The sequence below is a fragment of the Amia ocellicauda genome, chromosome 21, assembly GCF_036373705.1.
Source record: "Amia ocellicauda isolate fAmiCal2 chromosome 21, fAmiCal2.hap1, whole genome shotgun sequence".
NCBI lineage: Eukaryota > Metazoa > Chordata > Actinopteri > Amiiformes > Amiidae > Amia > Amia ocellicauda.
The window spans coordinates 7,160,226-7,182,940 of record NC_089870.1 but is presented as its reverse complement, the minus strand read 5'-3'; the positions used below and the strand labels follow the sequence as shown (position 1 = coordinate 7,182,940).

At 39.7% G+C, this 22,715-nt stretch overlaps 1 protein-coding gene across 4 annotated transcripts in view; it reads left to right on the top strand.

Moving 5' to 3' along the window:
- Positions 1 to 607: 607 nt before the first annotated feature.
- The window catches only part of LOC136716787 (inverted formin-2), a 35,583-nt gene continuing 13,475 nt past the window's right edge, over positions 608 to 22,715 (top strand). For 3 of the 4 annotated variants that reach the window (XM_066694172.1, XM_066694171.1, XM_066694170.1), the window contains exons 1-14: positions 611 to 822; positions 10,052 to 10,461; positions 12,109 to 12,224; positions 12,727 to 12,886; positions 16,763 to 16,796; positions 17,668 to 17,809; positions 18,206 to 18,338; positions 18,425 to 19,042; positions 19,393 to 19,538; positions 20,153 to 20,214; positions 20,329 to 20,431; positions 21,083 to 21,168; positions 21,930 to 22,030; positions 22,571 to 22,641. In XM_066694172.1, the coding sequence (XP_066550269.1) occupies positions 10,077 to 10,461; positions 12,109 to 12,224; positions 12,727 to 12,886; positions 16,763 to 16,796; positions 17,668 to 17,809; positions 18,206 to 18,338; positions 18,425 to 19,042; positions 19,393 to 19,538; positions 20,153 to 20,214; positions 20,329 to 20,431; positions 21,083 to 21,168; positions 21,930 to 22,030; positions 22,571 to 22,641 (2,157 nt within the window). In that variant the 5' untranslated portion in view covers positions 611 to 822; positions 10,052 to 10,076. Of the gene's footprint in view, positions 823 to 10,051; positions 10,462 to 12,108; positions 12,225 to 12,726; positions 12,887 to 16,762; positions 16,797 to 17,667; positions 17,810 to 18,205; positions 18,339 to 18,424; positions 19,043 to 19,392; positions 19,539 to 20,152; positions 20,215 to 20,328; positions 20,432 to 21,082; positions 21,169 to 21,929; positions 22,031 to 22,570; positions 22,642 to 22,715 lie in introns of all 4 variants that reach the window. The other variant, XM_066694173.1, reaches the window with a different exon arrangement.

Here is a 22,715-nt window from a genome sequence, read left to right as displayed (position 1 = left end):
AATATGATTACCCCTCAGGAGTTTTGAAAGACTGCGTACAAGTAGTTCATGTTTCCTGTAATTTACTGATATTTAGAAATACAATTAATGGTTTCCTACCCCATCTATTGGTTGGTTTGATTGTATTTTTCAATGGAAGTATTTTAGTAATGCAGGACCATGGTCACCAATTTTTGAAAATCCTCCAATAATGATAATATTTCTGTCTTGAACCATGCCATACTATAAAGTTACTCAGCATCTTAAAATTGGTTAACAGACTATAACTGGACAATTTCCCTGTGGCATAGCCGGATGCGCTTGGGTTAAATGGCAAGAGATACCTTGAAATAATGTGAACCGTGATTGATTGTGCTTGACCGCAGGGGGATTAAAAGTCAGATGAAATCGTAACATTTTGGAAGGTAGTTAGTTTATCATAAATCACCATGAAACATAATCACAATCATAATCATAAACAAGCTAAATGTTCAGTTAGCGCAGCTGGATAGCTCCACAGGACTGTATCCAACCCGCATTCCTGCTGCTGGAATTCGGGCGGGCAGGCAGGGAGGGAGGAGCCGGGCAGCTGTACGAGAAACATTGGTCGCGTTGCAGTAGCGCAGATTTCCGCAGTCCTGCGCTGCTCCGCCAATGGCGTCGTGGGATTCTGCAGATGTGCGCAGAACTGTGCACATCTGCGCAGGGAGAACGCGCCCGCCGTCACACCCGTGCAGAACACAGGAGCTGCGAGAGACGTGGAGTCGCCTGCGCTGTTAAAACACTGGACCTGAAAGCTCAACCCCGGAGACACTGTCTTTATGGCATAATCCTCTAAACCAGGTAAGATTAAGTTTATAATACGGTGAAAGCTAAGAAACACTGTTTTTGCTTTTTAACGTGTGAATGTTACTCTTGTAAAGACAAAGTGTTATGTTATTATATATCAATAAAGCAATAGTTTTGAGCTTTTTTTAATAATAAGTGTTCCAGATTTTGAATACCATGTTTTGCTTTTTTTTTTTCCCCATGTTATTGGCACTCTATCCAGTTATTACAAATGCTGTTCACATTTTAAACCGTTAGTCACATCCTATACGCAGTACATTGCTGTATGAGTTTGTTTGCTTGCGGTGGTATCTTTAAAGGGTTAAAAACAAATATGATCGTGCAAAACAATAATCAGTATTTGATTTGTTGGACCTTCTATAACTGTGCTTCAAGTCAGCAGGGTAGGGACACATAGCTTTTTGTGGTAAAGCAGAGTGAATTGGTGTGTCTGCAAAGTCTGAGTCATAGGAATTTCTGACTTTGTGTTGCATAGAGAAATCCAATGAATTGGCACAGGATGAAATTCAGACTGGAGAACAAGCATGGATTCAGCACAGTGAAGAAAATCCCCAGATGCATTGTTGCAGTAACTAGTCACATATTATTGATTTATGCAATGGAACAGACTCGAACTAAGACCGACAATAATGATTGGGGTACAGATCCAAATCATGATTTGAGAATTAAAGTGATATTTGGCCTGTCGGTAGAATAATTATGATTAACAGATTTTGTTAGATACAGAAAAATAATTTCGTTTTACATAGTTCTTAAAAAATGTCTTGGGGCTGCTTCCAAAGTATAGGCTACAATCGTCTTAGTGTTAAACTCAAATAATATTAAAAATAATAATAAAGAAAATATAGTTTTAGTCTGGATTCATACTAACGAGTTTCGCACTTTGGCACTGCCTGGCATCGGTGACCATCTGCCAGTTAGCTTAAGTACTGAGAGTGTATATTTGCTAATCTCCATCATGAACAATGACAAAATGTTTAACATATGGAAATAATATAAATAATAATAGGGAAATAAGTGGTATGTGTTCCAAACATGTTCATGCGAGTCTTGTGGTAGTCCTGTCTTTTGGTGATGTCGATCATAAAGAAACAAACACAAATGATGTAGACCTACTCAAACTATCTGCATAATTACATTGGTGTGCTTCTTTTGCCCTAAAAATCAAGACTTGGGCTAAAGTCAATCACACTGGGGATTGGACCATTTTGGATTATGAAAGTGGTCTTTAAAACAGTCCACCTCATTATCTGAGTGTTTTGAACTCTTTGGGGAACCCAAAACAAAGTTATGCTGAAATTTACTGGTCTCATCCTCACAGCAGAGTGCAGCCACATCTTTGGTACAGTCTTTCCTGACCTTGTTGTCAAGACCACAAAACTAGACTACCCAAGAGCCCCAGTGGCCTGGCTAATGGATTTGCTCATGCTTTGAACAGATGCTAAAATTAAAAAAAAAAATGGCACCTAAGATTTGGACGAGAGAACAGGAATGTAGCTCTGCATTAGAGGAGGATTAAAATAATTTGTTTTATTATTTTTTAAGTCTCTTATTATTATCTCTGACATGCTTTTCCAAGCCGGTACATAATAAGCACTCTTTAATGTGAGAATAACATGAAATGTAAAGGGCATGTAAAAACAATGGCCTAATCGCCATTTCAAACACAGATATCTGCATATTTTGTTTATATATATTCTCTCTCTCTCTCTCTCTCTCTCTCTCTCTCTCTCTCTCTCTCTCTCTCTCTCTCTCTCTCTCTCTCTCTCTCTCTCTCTCTCTCTCTCTCTCTCTCTCTCTCTCTCTCTCTCTCTCTCTCTCTCTCTCTCGCAATGCCAACTATCAGCTGTGAAAGCCTCTGATCAGAGCTTACTTACCTTAAGTCTGCATGCTCAGTCCCTTTACTTTGCAGTGCCCACACCCAGGCACTTAATTGATTAGCCTATCAGGAGACCACATTCCTAGAATTCTCATGCCGGTCAGTCAGCCTATCAAGCCTAGGAATGAAAACCAGACAGAGAGAAAGCTTTCTGCATTAGACATAAGGTATCTTCAATCCACCAGAGTGACCAAATAACTGGGTAAGTTGAGGGTACTGATGCATCAGTAGGTTACACCCTGTGAATCAATTAACGAGCGAAGCAGCTTCAAAGGACTCCTGTAGTTAGTAACCATTATGTTCTTATATTACAAATAGGTTTCCAATAGTTGTAAAGGATTTACACAAACCATGGACAATAAAAGCTGCTTTTCTTAAACCTCTGACAGCTGCTTGAGGATGAAATGTAATGTCCAGTGATTTAACTAGACACTAACGATGAAATAATATCCACAGTCACTTAATAAAGGTGCAAAGAACTGTGAAAAATGTCATATGTTGCCTCCATTTCCATAATCTGGAAGTATTGAGGCAATAGATGATAGCTGGTTCCATCGCAGCAGGACAAGGGAGGTGAATGGGCCAGCAGGGAAGGCAGTAAAGATATGGGAAAGTACTGTCAAGGGCCCAGCAGAAGAAGTGTGTGGGGAAGGAGAAGGGATATATACATATTCAAGGATCTGGAGCTGGGAGGCGGCAGAGTGATTAAGAGGACTTTACTCTTTAATCTATAGAAATCAAATGCATTTGAAGTTGGTCCTGTAAGGAGAACATCACCCAGGAACTGTGTACAATTAGGTATAATAACTTGTGAAGTTGCAGACATTTCAAGAAGCCCTGTTATCAGATTCATCAGGTGGACCTTCTCATGATTGTTGGCTAGATAAAGACTGCCCTAGCTGGTTAGGTAAAATGAGAATAGATTTCACACATAGTTTTTATAGATTATAGATTAATCTGTTGCCAGAGTAGATCAGTCTTTAGATTATGCCGCCACCTTATAGAGTAATCACTTTCCCGTTCAGATGTAAAGGATTGTATTCCTATTCCATTTATAAATGGGTCTGGTTTCATCCCTGCGCACACTGAGGTGTCGTTGTTGAAATATGATCTAGAACACAAATTTGACAGACCAAGTAATTGTGACAGAATTATCAAATCTTTTACTACACAATGCTTTTCTAGTTTTTCCAAGAAAATTCAACCCATAACTTTTTGTTGAGCTGTTTGAACTACAGATGCATGCTTTATTTCAAGTACAATTTTGTTTGTGTTTGTTCTATCTTTTGACACTGTATGTCTAGTAGGGATAAAAATACTGTGGAGATAAAGGTTTTGTCCACGACTTTCGTGGCTGATAGAAACGTTCCACATGTGCATGTCCAGATGAATTCTGGAAAATAAAGCTGTTATGAGAAATGGAACCCATTATCACTCCCTTGCAGTAAATGGATGTTGGTTATCTTTGTTTTGTGCATGTTTGACTTTGACTGTGGTTATTGTTTCAGGCTCTTTGGAAACTTGTTTTTTTAGTATTTTCGAATACCAATTATCAGGAAATTAACACTTCTCATGAAGGAATTCTGTTTTGTTTTTGTTTTTTAATCTAGAAAGGAGGCTGCCAACTGTGGTATATGGCTGTGTGTGTGTGTGTGTGTGTGTGTGTGTGTGTTTGGATATGTTTTAATAAGTCATGTGCATTCTTGTTTAAGAAAACAATCATTTTGAGCCAGCAGAAGCTCATATACTTCTCCACAAGATATTCAGATAGCCGATTGTTATTTGTTTGCATTTGTATACTGACTGGAAAGATGTGTTTACCCAGCCACCTGTCTGAAGTGTCGTTCAGGTATTGAACCTTGCCCTTTTAGGAGACGCATCCTCTCGAAAATAGTGGAATTGATTCATATTCTCCGATTTATCACATCCGTGATATGGATATAGTGCTGTGTGTCCAACAGCCAAGGCCAAGCTACCCAATACAAAAGTGCCCTTTATTCAGTTTTGCAGTTGGAATACTCTTACAATGTCAGGCCACAAAAGCATGGTCTTGTCATTGTCAGCATTGAAGCAGGTAGTTACTGCTCAGGCCTTGTCTGTCTGTGACCTTTAGCAGAGGAAGCATGCCTGGTGTCTCCACAGATAAGCCCAAACTCGTTTCTCAGAAATGCTAATACAGATGTTATCTTCTGGAACAGAAGCTTGGCACTGGCTGTACAGACCCCCCACAGTTTAAACAGTCTCCCCTTATGATGACTCGCCTGACAGATTTTTTTTACAGAATGAAGAGTTTATGGTCAACCCTACCAGATCAGGAGCATTAATACGCATCAACACTTAATATGATATTTCCACAAAAGTCAATGTTTACCAGACACTTATGTAATAGCGTTCACACAATTGCTGAAATGGCAGCTGTGCAATTGATAGCACAGGGAGATAAGACAGCCTGCCGTCACTGTGCAGGCACCGATCATTGTGCATTGATGTGTGAGTTTCCTGATTTAAGCCACAGTTCCACAATAGGAACGCCGTGGATCTCTGACTTTTTTCCCAATGGACTCGGTGACTGAAAGTACATCAAAGAAACAAGCATGCAGTCTTTAAGGTTGCAAGAATTTAGTCCCAGCAGTTATTGTGGATTGATCGGGACCCTGTCAAGGCATGCAGATTCACAAACCTGTACTAGTTGTAAGAAAAGCACTTTATTTATAGTCATTTCAAATAGTTTCTCGTCTCTTTATTTACTTTGGCTGGGTATTCAAAGGAATAAGGCGGACCTGGAAAGCATACCTACCTCGACTCGATTATATATGTCCACAATCAGTTATTAAACAAAGAACTAACATCAAGCCGTCGTTAAATAAATATGCTTTGTGTTTGTTGAAGGACTGGATTTTAATTTAGTTGGCAAATTACTCTCTACTTCCACAGCAGTTTAAGAAACGATTTCAGTTCAAATACCTGCGTTGTGTAACGGAGAGTTTTATAATGTTGATGACTAAACAAACAAACCTAAAATGTTCAATATCATCTTGACATTGAAAGTCCTGCAAATCATATGAATGAATAAGAAATTTGGTCAAAAAATACGAATAGTGATATTGTTCAGGAGAGACTTTAGTATTTAGTATTCAGTATTTAGTGTTATTCATATGGATTAAAGTGAGGACAGAGTCCAAGAAGGGGAGAATTCACATATATCCCTAGAGTACAGTGGGAAGGTTAATGTCTTCCAATATCTGATAACCTGCAGCAGCAGTTTAAAGGAAGATCGGTTTGAGGAAACAACTTCAGCTAACTCTGTGACATGGACTGTGACATGGAAAGATGGATCTGTTTTTCGGATGGAGCGAGCCAGTTTTAAAAGCTTCCAGAGGCATCAGTCGTGGTGTTGATGTAACAGGTTCTCTCTAATAGCCGACACAGAGTCAGTCAGTGCAATAATGCAAACATTCAGAAAGTGAACCACCTCGTTGACCACCTTGTATCTGTCTAATGTGACAAGATTAATTGAGCAGAAAAAAAAATCACATTCCTCAGATTCTCGGGCAAAGCCGCCATTCAGTTGGATGTCTTGTAGGCAACCAATTAGGCCCTGGGTGTTCTCAATTGTCATGCAACTGAGGGGGCCTCTGTGTGCCACTGCCCAATGTGGAATTACTGTGATGAACAGAGAGGAGCTGTGCCTGCACATTTTAACAGCTGAGTGGCAATCGGACTGTACAGAGTTTATATTGGCACCAATTGTCTGTTGTGGAAATAGTTTACAGCCCCTTAGCTACAGCACATTCCTTAAAAATGTTAAGCTCTGCACAGTGACAATGTATTTCCAATGACTGATGAGGAAATTGGAGGGCCAAGCAAAGAGCCTCCCATAGTTGTCTGGTTTTGGGTCACACTCTCCGGGAATTAGTCTGTAGGTTAGATTTACCTTTGTAGTTTATTGAACAACTCAAAGATGAGGTTTAAAGTGATAATCCATTCATTCCTGGAATTTGTATAGGGAACAGCGATTAAAGTTTAAGAAATATGGGAATAAACGATTGTGCTAACATTTGACTTGTGTATGTGTTGGCTGAGAATGTGTATTCGATGTTGTCTGTGTGTGTGTGAGACTCCTGTATAAAGCCTGTTTTCCTGTTGTTTTGATCTTGCTTTCTGTTCAAAACACGGTTGTGCCACATATAAGTCTCCGTTAAAGTGATTGGTTCTGACCATGTGTAGCTTTTCTTAAGAGGTCATGTGGGGAAAATATTCTGAGCGAAAGACTGCATGTTGTGGCATTAACAGAGGGGGTGGGGAAAGACATGTTTTTGACACCTATCCCACACACTTATTATCACTCATTTTCCCTAGTGTGACAGTGCCAGCTGTGTGTGAAGTACACCTATAGAGCATTTAACTCTTCAGAAGAAAAGTCTTTTGACTAGAACACATCCCATAAATCTGATTAACAAGACAGAGAGATGTACTGTTTCTTGTACTGTAGCCTTTCATTCTTGCTGCTCTTAGTGTAAGTGTGGCAGCTTGTGTTGGTACTGTTTGTAGTTATGATGTCAGAACCGTATTTATCTGGGTAATTGTCCCCCAAACACGGAATACCTTTTCTGCTGTGATTTTAGCGTTTTTATAACAACACTTGATACTAACAGAAGCCACAATATGATTTGAACTTAAATCTGTATATCAATGTTATCCGTAGCTGCAGTTTGAGTCTCGCGTTGCATTGTGAAACCCAGCAGCTTGTTTATTGAAATGGTTCAGATTCCAAAGTCTGGCTGGTTGCACACATACACAGTAATCCAACACAGATGTGGGCTGAACAACTGCCCAATCCCCAGGTACCAGCCAGACAAGGTGTGTTATCCTGCTTTTGTTTATTTTTTTTGTCCAGTAATTGCTGTACTCAACCGTGTATGGCACACAGCTCTGGTATGGGAAGTACAGGCTTACTAAGTACCTTAATCTGACCTATTATGACCTCTTGCCTATTGTATATGACTTTAAATAACATTTCATAGATATTGAAATGAAATGTTGCTTGCAGTGCATCTACAACCATTGAGTGAAGAAGTTTCACTCCAGTTCCTTTCATAGTCATAAAGTGTTGAGCAATATTTTATGTGTGTTCTTCTTTCCTAATTTTTGTATTTTCTGCATGACTTAAGAGGAAGTTGCAGATGGGTGGGTATTTATTTTCCTTCACCAACATTCCTGAAGCTGTTAACCCATGCACGTTCACTTCATAGTTGTAGCTGTCCGGGACTGAGTGAAGCGGTGCACTTGTGCAAAGTTTTGCTGTCTTGTGTCAAACAAATTTAAAATGGCTTGATTTGAAATACAAGTGAACCGGCTGTGACCTGATGTGTCTTTCAGTATGGCAGAACTTCCCGTGACAGACATCAAATCAAAACAAGCACTACTGTCTGCTTTATGACATCATGTAGAGATAAAGCTACTGATGTTTTGAAATGTCGTGAAAAAGTGGAATTCAGGCTGCAACGTACTTATTTTACCTTTGCCTTCATACGTTATGGAGGTGCTCGTACAAAAATAAATAAAAAGCTATTTCTAGGCATCTATGAAAGTGAATGTTTTTCTGCAATATACTCTGCCGAATGTGTTTCTATTTATTTGCTCCAAATAGCCAACTTTGCTTCCCATCCCTAAATAGGGAGGGATGAGGATGGGACAGCAGTTTTGGCACAGACAGTGCTGAGAGGGCAGCGGGTGTTTCGTTCATTTCTGAATGTGCCGAGTTTTCATTTTCTCTGTGTGCAGTTTTCAACAGAACACAATTGAAACAAGCCTACTGCGTGGCAATTTAATTCAATACGTCAATGGTGTGCCCAGATCTTAATGGGATTTCAAACTTACTTGGGTGACTCCTCAAGTGCCAGAGGCTAGTGTTTGTTATTGCTACTTTGTTTAGATTTTCCTAAAAATAGCATTTTACATGATTCTTTTTTTTTTTTTTTTTTCAGTGTCAGCTGTCTTTTGAAATCTTGTTGCAGAGCATCTTTTTTGGCGATGTTAAAGGAAAGCAGTAATTGCAGATCTGAAAGTACTGATTGTATGATGTAATGCCTGCCCTCATTGTTGCATGTGCAGCTAAAATATCTTCAGTGGCATCTCTCTCTTGGTTGGTAGTTCAAGCTTCCTACTTCCATCTGAGCATTCAGATCTAACTACAGGAAGGAATGTCTGACAACATCCTCTGCATACTAACAGACTGGTTAAGTGACTTTGGAAACACCTGGCTTTTCATTGTTTGTGTTCTGTGTGATGCTCGGTTTATATGAAGAGGATTAGCTACTCAGATTCACCCTTCACTCACAGTACTGTAGGTTCCCTATGGAAATAATGGCTGCCACTAGAGAGAGATCTCCATTACGGCATGATTTCAGTTCCCCCATGCCTGGAATTGTTCAAATGATCATTTATAGAGTTGATGTTAGTTTGAACCTAGAAAACTGATGCTAACAAACATTACACATTGATATGCGACTGGGACAATTCAGATTATAGTATCTTCCATTTATTTTTGCATCCTTGGTGGTTTTATGTTTTCTATTTACCTTGCAAATGCTTCAATAAGGAGGAGATCCTTAATGTCACCCTAAACTGGTCCTCAAAATCCTCACAATCACATTTTCCCCCTACAATTTTTAAATGATTTTTTTTTAACAGAAACCTGGTTTTAGGTTTTTTAAATAATATAAAGGGGGTGTGCGGGTTGTCAATAATATCTATAAGAATAAAATTCATCCATTTCAACCTTGGAATCCCCCAAGATTTCACCCCATACAAATCCTCCACATTGCCTGGGGGCACTTTAGGGGAAAATCCCCCAATCTGGCCTTGTACCACAATCTAGTATATTTCTTGATGCTTCCGTGCTGGAGCCTCTTCAGATGATAGCTGGAAAAAAAACATCACTATGAGCCTAAACGTGGAAGACTTTGTGAAGGTCCAAAACAAGGAAACTTATGTTCCAGTTATATTTTAATGATCAAGCACTCAATCGTTTTTTAATGCTTAATTTATTTATATTGCATTTGGAAAGTGGAAAGGAAGATTGTATAGATTTGTCTAGCAGTTTAAATAAAATGAATGGAAAGGAATACAATAAAGGCAACTCGGAAGAAAAGAGATTTGAAAAAACCTCCCATAAGATATCCACCTGTAGAACAAGTTGCCTGAATACATCTAAAATAATACTCTGTACTTAGTGAGTCACCCTGTGTTTACATTTGTTATGGAATTATCTATACGCCTATATTTAATTCAACAAAAACTCAATCTGCCTCTCGATTGTAATGATTTCCTGTCCTCCCCCAGATTCAGGAGGAAGTCACACAGCATCATGTCAGCCCAGAAGAAATGGGCTGCCCTCAAGCACCGGCTGAGCAGCTCCCAGGAACCCGACTCCCAGCTGGAGGCCAACCTGGAGAACGCTGATCCCGAGCTGTGCATCCGGCTGCTGCAGGTGCCCACAGTGGTCAACTACTCTGGGCTGAAGCGGCGGCTGGAGGGCAGTGACCAGGCCTGGATGGTGCAGTTCTTGGAGCTCAATGGCCTGGACCTCCTCTTGGAGGCCCTGGACCGCCTCTCCGGACGGGGCTGCTCCCGCATTGCTGACGCCCTGCTGCAGCTCACCTGCGTCAACTGCGTGCGCGCCGTCATGAATTCCTCCTGCGGCATCAACTTCATTGTGGAGAACGAGGGCTACGTCCGCAAGCTGTCGCAAGGTGTGGCTGCTTAACCTTTCTCCGTGGTGTGTTCAGTGTGACGGACAGAGTCCTTCCTTAAGCCACATTTTTTAAAAGCTCAGTCAAATGTTGTTTTACCACAGAAGGCTGTGTTTCTGAGGAACGTCGTTACATCCTCAAGCAGCAGCCAGTTACTCGGTTGGTGCAGAAATCTGACCTTCAAAAGTCTGACAACAAGCTTGCAAACTTGGAACTGCACTGTTGTTTGTGAACTCAACTCTAATTTTACATAATTTATCTATTGTCATTTGTAAAATAGCCTAAAAAAACAGTGATTTCCACACAGAAACCCCCAAAAGTTCAAACAACGGGCGCGGGGGATTGTGGTGCTTGTTTACATAGAAAATCATGAATAGCGCCTTTTGTTGGGTTGGAAACAATTGTTCCTACTAAGCTGAATAGATGGAGATCAATCCAAAGCTACATCTCTCACTCACACTGAGTTAAGGAACAGAGTCCCTTTTAATTCAGAATAAATGTTCCCTAAATGTCCTCTCTGTGGGAATTGAACAGGGTCACTAAACCCTCAAAAACAGGACTTCCTACAGGACAAGGGGAGACTGGTAGAAAAAGTTGGCTGACACAGAAAAAGCACGAGCCTTTATTTTGTAATGTGATCTATACTCTGTTATAGCATGCTGTCTATCTTTACAAATGTGTTTTCTGTAAATAAGTGTAACTTGTACAGACTCAAACTGGGGAGGCGGGATATTTTTTGGAACAAGCATAAAATGATTGCTTGCACCAGTTTTGAGATAACATTAAAATATATTGTTCCGTTGAGGCTACATTTGAAAAACTTCTATTGGATTTGATCTTATCTTTGGTATACGTCTTGTCTAGTCTGTTATTTGTATTTGTAAAGGCGATATGTATTACTTCATTATTGGATGCTGGAAGTTGGACTTGAAGTATAGTCAGCTCTATATTGAGCTACATATATCAAGATTCCTAATGATTTTTTAGTGAATCCAATTTGGGCAGATATTGATTTTCACTTTATTTTTCGTGCTTATCGTCAGAGTTATTTTGAAATATTAGGTTTTTCCCCAATCCACTTGCCAATTGGGCAACAAAGTCTTTGCTGATGAGACTGATGACTTCAATCACATGCTCTGAATGGCTTATCAATACTTATGCCCAGAGCAAGCCACTACAGGGTATATGAGGAGCCATCTCTAGACACTGCTGGTAGAACAGAGAGGACATAAGCTAGGCCCAAATGTTGAGCTCTGCCTCTTTCAGTCCCATTAAAAGGTTTCTGATAATTTTATATGTGTGTTCTGATAAACAAATTGTGAGAAAGTCATTGAAAGGTTTTGAAATTGATTTCAGATTTTTGTGGCAACCAAACTTTTTTCCTTTGACCATGAGAAGTGAGACTGGGTGGAGTATTTTAACTGGTAAAATATTTTAACCATGTTCTTTCCTGCATCTAAAGTTTCAGGAGTGATTAATAAATAAACCAATTCTCAAACAAGTTAATGAGATGTTATTTTAATGCCTTTCCTACTAGAAGATAATTGTGCTCATTATTAACATTGGTCAAATTCAAAGATGCAATGAAGTTAAAGATGCCACAAAGAAGGTGAGAAACATTAACTGTATGAATATTCTTGCTTCCAGCTCTGGACACCTCAAACACAATGGTGAAGAAGCAGGTCTTTGAGCTGCTGGCTGCTCTCTGTATGTACTCTGCTGATGGGCACAACTTGGCCTTAGATGCTCTGGAACATTACAAGGCAAGTATGACACACTGCCCACAACTGTAGGGCCCTACACAATCATACATCTGATAGTATCTGTGTAACATTCACGCAAAAGTGAAAACTGGGTAGCTATTTGGGTATCTCATGATGTTAGTCTTTAAAATGAATGAAAACGATTCTGCTTTGGCTGCACAGCATTACACCAGGCTGCCCCCTAGTGTTTGCTACAGCTGGCTACCTCCAATTGTAATTGAATCATGTGAAGTGTAACATTAATCCTTTTGGAAATCTAGGGGAAGAACGGAAATAAATAACAACGTTTTCACTAGCAATCATACTTGCAAAGTAAATAAAAAAATAGATAAACGCTTACTTGTCAAGATGATCTAAAGCCTGCATAAAAATATATATTTTTATAATGCATAATGGAAATGTTCTAATGACACAGTTTATTTGAATAAACAGTGTTTGATGATTCTGGTGATGCACATTAAGTCTGTCATATATATATTTATTTTTTTGCTTGTTCTGACAGAGTGTAAAAATGCAGCTCTATCGGTTCAGTGTAATCATGAACGAGCTCCACTCCACAGACAACGTGCCCTACATGGTCACCCTCTTGAGTGTCATCAACACCCTCATCCTAGGAGCCGAAGACCTGCGGTTCAGGGACAAAATCAGGAAGGAATTCATAGGTAGGAATTAACCCATTTTAAGCATTCTATCTTGGAAAGTTTGTTTGATCGACTGCTTGTCAGCTGTGCTGGGGATGCATGTAACCTGCCTGGGTTTTAATTTCCAGTATCAGTGTTAGGTTGAAAACCACTGTCAAAGAGACTTGGGCTTGCAGGAAATCACTAAAATTTGCAAATAGCCACTGATACATTATGCAAAAAGTAATGAGAATATTAGAATCATAGTGGCCTACAAGCTAGGTAATTCAAATATTATGGTTAATTAGTTTTTTACAAGTTTGATATAGCATAAGGGCAGCAAAAACATTGATAAGTGGAACATTGTCCCAAACTTATTTAATCTATGTAAGTTTTGTTGTTTAAGATAACAGCCTAATCTTTAAAGCATTTTTTACAATTTTATAAGTATCAGTTTCTTACACAAGAAATAATACCAATTACACTTCTGAAACAAAGCAACACAATTGAAGAATGTTGTCACATTTACAGATGTGGACGAAAGTATTGGTACCTTTGCATTTTATTCAAATAATGCACCATTTGCCCTGAAAAATGTTGAAATGAAAAGATATTTGTCATCCATACATTAATGTCTTTGGTTTGCAGTGGAACAAACAAACAAAAAAAACAAAAAAACTGTGAAAAGAACTGAATTCTTGCTTATTCTGTAAAGACATTCTAAAATGGCCTGGACAATATTATCGATACCCTTTAGAAGTTATATGAAATAATTATATTGTAGTGATACCTCAAGCAGACAATTATCTTTTAATTAGTATCACAGGTGTCTTCAATCGCATTATCACTCATTCAGCCAGTTTAAATGGAGAAAAGTACTCACTCTTATGTTTTGTGTTACTGTGTGTATCACACTGAACATGGAAAACCAGAGAGTTGTCTGAGGAGGTTAGAAAGAAGGTAATAGCCAAGCATGGTCCTACAAGACCATCTCAAAAGAGCTGGATGTTCCTGTGAGCACTGCTGCCAATATTATTAAGAAGTTTAAGGCCCATGGGACTGTAGCCAACATCCCTGGACGAGACCGCAAGAGGAAAATTGACCCAAGAATGAAGATAAGGAATGTTCGAATGGTGGAGAACGAATCAAGGAAAATCTCAAAACAGATCCAAGCTGACGTTCAAGCTCAAGGTGCAACAGTTTCAAGTTTCACCATCTGTTGCTGTGTGAATGAAAATGGGCTCCATGGTAGAAGACCTCTCTCTAAGAGTGAAAAACAAAAAAGCCAGACTGAAGTTCGACAAGCCACAGTCCTTCTGGGAGAATGTCCTTTGGACAGACTAAACAAAAGTAGAGCTTTCTGGTAAATCACATCAACTCCATGTTTACAGGAAAAAAATGAAGCTTTCAAAGAAAAGAACACCATCCCTACCATAAAACACGGAGGAGGCTCAGTGATGTTTTGGGGTTGCTTTGCTGCCTCTGGCACTGGGTGCCTTGAATCTGTGCAGGGCACAATGAAATCAAAAGACTATGAAGGGATTTTGGAGCAAAACGTACAGCCCAGTGTCAGAAAGCTGTGTCTCAGTCTCAGGTCATGGGTTCTCCTGCAGGATAATGACATAAGAACATAAGAAAGTTTACAAACGAGACGAGGCCATTCGACCCATCGTGCTCGTTTGGTGTCCATTAATAACTTAGTGATCCAAGGACCCGAAACATACCTCAAAAAGCACCGAAGAATGGATGAGAAGAAAACATTGGACTGTTCCGAAGTAGTCTTCTATGAGTCCTGATCTAAATCCCATTGAACATCTGTGGAAAGAGCTGTAACTCGCAGTTGGGGAAAAGGCACTCGTCAAACCTGAGAGAACTGGAGTGGTTTGCTCAAGAAGAGTGGGCCAAACTACCAGTCGAGAAGTGTAGAAATCTCATTCAGAGCAACAGACAGCACTTGATTGCAGTTATTGTCTCTAAAGGCTGTGCACCAAAATATTAGGTTAAGGGTCCCAATATTTTTGCCTGTGCCATTTTCATTTGTTTTACTATTTAAAGTAATATGTTAAATCATAAGCAAAGTTTGTGTTCTATTGAATGTGAAATAAAGAATGGTGGATACCAAATACTTTAGTCAATTTCTACTTAGTTCAGAGAAAATTGTGAGTTTTTAAAAAAAAGTGGAAGGGTACCAATACTTTCGCCCATGTCTGTAATTCACATTAGGAAACGTTGCTGCAACTTGATATCTGAATAGATTTTTGCAGAGAAAAGTCATTACTTACAGGGAGTAGTTTAGGCCATTGTGACACAGACGTAGGTAGGAAGGGCACAGCAAGGATGCAGCTCTAACTGCTCTAAATACCTAAAAGAAATTGTAACAGCTATCCTGAAGAAATAAACTAGGACATGAGCACAACCAACGGCTCTGCAGTTTACTATGCCATTTAGCTGCTGGAACGGAAGAATACTTCATAAGCATAATAGTATCGTAGGAGTTTTTTTCTGAACTATAATTTTGTTCTCTCCTTACAATGCTAAGAAAAGACCTTTCCCACTTGTCTCTCCATTGAGAGACGTGCAGTGGAAATGTAGGGAAAAGTAGGTGATCAGAAAACTGCAGTGTGTCCTGCTGCTGCTCTTTAATCAGGGCGGCCACATATCTAGGCAATGAGGGGGGTAAGTCCATTTGTTAGCCTATTTCAGTCTGCACCACCTTTTCAAATGTGTATTGTTTGTTTGTTTGCTTGCTTGCTTTTTTACATGATTAAAATGTTGTGCTTGATAGAATTACACAGTGATTATTGCTATAAAGTGACTATAGCAGTGCTGTGAATTAGGACAGAACATAATGCTGATTTGTTGTCCATATTTCATTTCCAGGTCAGCTTTTTTGCAATAGCAATTTTACTACATTTTTCATCTCTCCTTGAAAGTGACTATTGATAAATGAAATAAATAGATTAATAAAGTATATATAATACATATTTTAAATCTGTATTATTGGTGCCTTACATTTTGGTAAAATACATCTCTTTAATACAATGGGAAAATAAATCCTGCGTCCATAGTTTTGTAAATAACACAATTTTTTGAAGCGGTTAGGTAATATAAACTCATTTTCTGCGATTTATAAAGCGTATGGAACACTAATAACGGGACAAAACAACGGAATGAACCTGTTATTAGTGAAACCAATATCATATGCATAGTGTTTGAGACGTGGTACTATTGCCAACTATATTATAGCCTAGTAATAATTATCAGTGAACGTATATCTCAACCTGTAAATAATCGGTTTCTCAACAAATATGCATTTGAGATAGTTTTCCTCGTGTTTGTAGTAAGCGTTCAAATGATAGATTAATGTGGTACAAACGTAACGGTGTTAAAGTGATTAAATGGAAAAAGCTACCGCAAATACAAATAACAATACCTATACAACTAATAATAATAATAATAATAATAATAATAATAATAATAATAATAATAATAATAACACAAAAGTCTAAATTATAATTCTCAGTAGTTACCAATTCTATTAGTATGCATGGGGTGCATGTCCCTTTAAATAAAAGTTCGTATAGTTGCTGGCGCTTAATAAACGCGTCATCATGTGCTTAATAAAACGACTAATTGATTGGTTAAAGGCAGCGGGAGATATAATTGCTAATTGGATTTAGAAGTGGCAATTAAGCAGAGCACAGAAGTGCAGCTTTCGTGAGCAGGCCCCATAAAACAATAATTAACAGCTCCTGGATGGAGGGATGTTGCCCTTACCAAGCACTCAATACATTGTATAAGCCTGGCGTAAACACAATTAAAATGTGAGAAATACGTTTCCACCCATTCAAAAGAAAGGGAAATGTTTTATCAATGGGAAAGCCAATAACTACGTTTTCTTTTTATCGCTCGTTTTAGGACTGCAGTTACTGGATAAACTGCAGAATTTAAGGTAAGTTTATATAACATGAGGTTTTATTCGCTACTGCATTGTTGGATGCTTTGTGGGGTTTTCTTCATGTGCATACATTTAACACATCTGATTTACAAACAGTTGCACATAAAGCTCACACAGCTGTTTCGGTGATAATTTGTTTCTGTGATTATGTCCCAGCAGTAGCAGCCAATCTAGTTTGATGGGTGGTCTTGAATGGCGACTAATTGGTCGTGGGAATGGCTATTTTACCGAAGATATGAGTTCGCTATTCAACGTATTTATTTTTGTTAAAATGAGTAATATTGTGCGATTTTATGAATGTTTTGTCAGTCACCCTCAATTGCTAATTACAACAGACTGCACCCACATGGAAGTTACTGATCAATTAAGCAATTAACTTGTTAAATTGAAATGAAAAGGGTAGTTTCATTTGCTCTCAGATCAGATCTCTACATAACTTAATTTCACAAATCTCCTGCTTAATTGATCACATTGAAATGGTTCCAGGTGTTAAGAAATTGCTAATTAAGTTACCTATAAAACCTTTTGGATCGGGGCCCTTGAGGATTGGGTTTGGGTGGCATTGGTCTAGATACACATGACATGCAGTATACCATGTTTTATTTATTTAGCTACATAGTCTCCTTAGACAAGCTGTTAAGAACATTAATTTAAAATTGATCAAATGCATATCCATTTCACCCATAATGTTCAAAACTGATTTTAATTGATCAATCTGTTGTATGAAATGGATGTTGGCTTAAAATGTACACTCTGGTATAAGTGATCTTTGCCTGGAGAGAAGCCTAGGAGAGGCAAGGCTGTCTGGTGTTTGCTTTCTGAGTATTGAGTCACCAATGATGGGGCAAGTTTTCTGCTACCACAGGGAAAATGAAGATGACGATCTGTTAATCCAATGTGACACATTTGAAGAAACCATGTCTGATGATGATGAGGAGTTATTGAGGATATATGGTGGCATTGATATGAGCAGCCATCAGGACGTTTTCATCACACTTTTTAACAAAGTAAGCTACTGGACCTTATAATACATAGTACAGTGAGACTGTGTAAAGATGTTTTCGATGACCTGTCTATGGCTATTCACCAACAACCAAAGCATTTAGTTTTTTAACATAATGCAGTATTTATGTTTTTAATGGAGAACCAAAGTAAATTCGGTACATGTTATAGATGTAATCAATCTTTGGTCTCTTTGGGATTCTTTCAAAGCTTTAAAATGCATTCAAATGTGTCTCTAACCTTGGAGTTGGTGTAATTGCCAATTTGATGGCAATGGAAGCTGTAAGATGATTGTTTAACGACTGCCATTTTGTTCCATAAGACTGCAATCACATGCCAGAGCATAAAATCTGTTTAGGCTTTCCCTTTTGCATCGAACCATTCTATCCATTGTGTTTCAGGTAAGCAGTTCCCCTGTGGCTGTCCAGTTCTTGTCTATTCTTCAGGCTCTTCTGCATCTTGGGCCTACACACTGCAACATCTGGCAAGCACTAGACATCCTCACCAACAGGGCCATAATGCTGGCTGAAGATTGTAAGTCATTTGCAATAACTTTAGACTTCTACTATTGAAGACCAGTGTTTGTGCATAATCAAATCCAACAAATTCTTGTTTTCCAGGCCAGACTGACTCTGTGGAGAAACTAATGGGGCGGCTGGTGTTTTCCAAGAGGAAGTCCAGCGAGCGGCATGTTGTGGATGGTGGGCCGGTCAAGAAAGTGCACATTGGAGTACAGACTGACCTGCCGGACGGGGTGCAAGAGAGTGCGGCCCACCATCCGATTACTCAAGCCAAACCTGCTCCAACTTCCTCTGAGAATGGGACAGCCCACACACCTCCTCCTCCACCTCCTCCTCCACCTCCTCCTCCTCTTCCCCCTCCCCTCGCAGGCATGGGAGGTCCACCACCACCACCTCCTCCCCCACCTCCCCTCCCTGGCATGGGTAGTGTACCACCTCCACCCCCTCCATTGTCTATGATGCCACTGCCGCCCCCTCCTCCCCCACTCCCTGGTGCATTTGGCATACCAGGCCCCCCCCCCCCTCCTCCTCTGCCAGGCATGGGTGGTGTAATGCCCCCACCACCACCTCCTCTTCTGGGAATGGGGGACCTGGTGGTTGCTCAGACCATCCAGACTTTGGGAAAATCCTGTCCACCTCAGTACAGTTCCAGCCGTTGCCCAACCCTGAGGATGAAGAAGCTCAATTGGCAGAAGCTTCCTTCCAGAGCTGTTGTTGGTATGAGTTACTGTGTGCTTTCCCTTTCTTCACTTGTGTTGTATTCTTGTATGATGGGCTGATTATGGGTAAATGGCAGGCTGGGGAATCTACATCCTCTTTCCTGCTAAGGAGTGCTAATCAAGCTTTTTGTAGTGTGACTTTTTCACTCTTTTTGAAAAGGTAACTTGATTGTTTGACACTGTCACTGCAAATCAAGGTGAATGTCCATAGTAGTAGCACATGCTGGCATAATAAATCCAGCTGGTTATGTCTATCATGGTGAAGAAAGTTTGACCCCAGACTTGGTACATACTTGGTACATTTTCAGTGCATGTTGTCAATGCCATTGTGTCCCTGTCTGTACCCAGATGGTCATTCTATGTGGTCATCGGTACAGAAGCAAGACAGCCCCCTGGAGCCAGACTACTCCAGCATTGAGCAGCTGTTTTGTCTACCCGTGGCCCAACCCAAAGACAAGGAAGCAGCTGCACCTGTCAAGAGGGAACCTAAAGAGGTGAGCAGGAGAGGGGCACAAGACCCGACAGAAAATCACACAATCCCATAGGACTGCACTGGGAGAAGTATCCCCCTTTTGGGTGCTTTCGAGTAGCATAGAAGTTGTAGCTTGCACTCTGGGCAGGGGCTTCATCACTAACTGTGGAAGTATTTGCTGTTATTTGATGGATGTGGGTCTAAAAAAGCACAGAGGCTTAAAAATTATTGAAAACTTGTCTATATGCATACAGTATGTAAATGTATACAATATCTGCAAACCCCTAAACAATGTAAACCAAATGATAAATGAAATGTAAACTATGTTAACAGAAATGATACTTCTTAAAACAGTCAGGTGGAGCAAAGTTTCAGTTCCTCTGTTTTGAGGAAGGGTGCGTGTAACTTAAAAAATAATAATAATAAAATCAGACCAATGTCCTATTCAAGGTTTAGTTTAGTTTAGAGCAAAGGGAAATGCACTTTAGCCTTAGCTATGTATTTCCAAGATAGTACAGTACTAGCTAGTACACAACTTAGTACAGAGCTCTGTACTAACTCTGCAAGTTTGTTGCAATTGAACTAATGACATTTTCCCTTTCAAAGTCTGTTAAAATAATGCATTTCTGCCAACAGATTACTTTTATTGATTCAAAAAAGAATCTGAATTTGAATATCTTCTTGAAGCAGTTCAGATGGTAAGGATCCTTTTCCTTTGACTTTAAAACAAATATTGGCTTTATGGAAATTTCCAAAACACTGAATTTTCTCTTCCTCTGCTTTCTTTCCTCCCCATCCCCCCCCCCCCCCAGCTCTAATGAGGAATTTGTGGCCATGATTCGAAATGGCGATCGCTCTAAGTTTGACGTAGAAGTGCTGAAACAGCTTCTAAAGCTACTGCCGGAGAAGCATGAAGTGAGTACGAGAGGGATGCACATTGATCGTGACTTGGAGATTGTGGAAGAACATGATTTTCCACAGCTGCAAAATTTAATTAATCTATTTCATGGTATTTGCACAGTGTCCATGAACACACCTTGATATTATACCTTAATCTTTGTTTGAATATTTTGAGGTCTAGGAAGGGGATGTGTTTAAAGCTGATGCGTGTGATTTCTCTGTCCGCATATAGGCCTAGTTTTCTACTGCTTCTATGATTTTTTTTCTCATTCATGTGGTTTCTAATGATAAAGAACTGAATAATGAAGAATTGCACAGAACTTCCCCTGCTACTTTGTACAAGGTTATAATCATTTGGTGTTGAATTGGTTGAAGACCAGAGTCTTTGCTGGCAGTTAATTTGAGGCAGCAGGTATTTTTAGTTTAAGCAATTTGCTGAGAGGACTGCTGCTAAACCGTTTCTAACAGGACTGTGGTTTGTCTCATTTGAAGTAAAGAGCCCAAGGATGTTGCTCCGAGTAAAACCATCGGGGCTAAAATTGGAAAACTCTTGGTAATGACTCGAGTACTTTACCCACTAGAACTCGCAGCCTCTGAACTCAAATGGTTTAGTAACTGTGCGGTTTGTACACGACATATTGACTGTCCTCCTTCGTTCTCTAACAGATCGAAAATCTCCAGTCTTACCAGGGAGAGATGGAGAAACTGGCAAATGTGGATCAGTACTACCTCCGGCTCCTGGCTGTACCTTGGTAATTTGTTTTGTTTTTACACAGTACTGAGTGACCCTTCCATTGCATCAGTGGACTGTGGTCATTTTCAAGTGTGTTTCTTCTCATTCTAAGGTTATTTGAGTGTTTTTTGCAGATTGATTTCTGTTGGTTTTGAGCGTGTGTAATTTTGACTGCCAATTGATTTAAACACTTTAGTTTTATCTATTAAAACCCTTCTGTGCACCCACACTGATTAAACCTCTCCATTCACTGAAGTATTGATAACACAGCATCACTTTATATTGCTGCCGTGTCTGTGATTTTATTGAGAGATTGAATTGAATGCGAGAACTTCAATTAGCCTACAAAATAAATGATCGTATCCAGGAGTCAACTGTTTCAATTCACGTTGGATGACTCCTCAAGTACAGAGACTAAAACCTCTTTGGCGGATAGCAGTTTCTGACTGGGTTTCTGAATTAACGAGTTTTATAATGGGGAATGAATTGGATCTCTTGGCGATTTTTGGGGGAACTGCCAGTCTGGTGGATTAACAAGTGGTGCATAAACGAGAGTGGACCTGTACTCTTCAGTGTATTCTTTATATATTGATCTTATTGAAGATCTCTTAAATTTGACGTTATTAAGGCGAGGAACTGTTTCGTACTGGTATTTCACAGCTTTTCAAGGTCTTCACTTTTAAACTGTAGATAAGTGTTGCAGTATTTGGACCCCTCTGTGTTGGTTGCACAGTGAGAGACAGTGTCATTGGCCTGATGCGTGTCTTTCTCCCTTCATAGCTACCAGCTGAGGATCGAATGCATGCAGCTTTGTGAAGACACCACCTCGGTGCTGGAGATGCTGAAACCCAAGGCAGAACTGATCGATAAGGCCTGTGAAAGTAGGTTCACTTTCATGTAGAGCAGGGGTGTCCAACCCTGGTTCTGGAGATCCCCGATCCACTTAATCTTCTTGGTCACCCTATGTCGCCAATTTCGAAATACTGGTACATGCGAGTTCTTAATCAATTAAGCAAGGCAGTTCTTCCCTCTGCAGGCTGTGGGTATTCAGATGACTGCTCCAGTAGTTTCTAAAGGACTGAATTTACCAACCCACCAGCTTCATTGATCAAAATGAAATGCTTCCAGGTGTTTCTAAATTGGTGATACAAGGGTGATCTCTAAAACCTGGCATCAGTCTCCAAAAGCAGCTTGAGTCAGAGTGGAAACCAGGAGAGTCAGAGTCATGCATTTCTGTAAATGATCACATGGTCATACAGAAAGTACAATTTCCTCTCTCTGACCCCTGTTGCTGTCCAGAAAATGCACTTATTTTTTCTGTACCATTTGCACTGGGTTATGTGGATGAACTTCGAGATTATAGAATCCAGCCTCAGACTGCAGAACTGTCTGATCTCCCCTTTTGTCTGCTCTCTCGTCAGGTCTGCTGAAGAGTGATCGGCTGCCAAGTTTCTGCAAATTAATCCTTAATGTTGGAAATTTTCTGAACTATGTAAGTGCTCAACTGTTATTTTAGCAAAACCTTCCTTTTGTAGTTATTTTAAAGCTAAATCCTTAAAACTAATT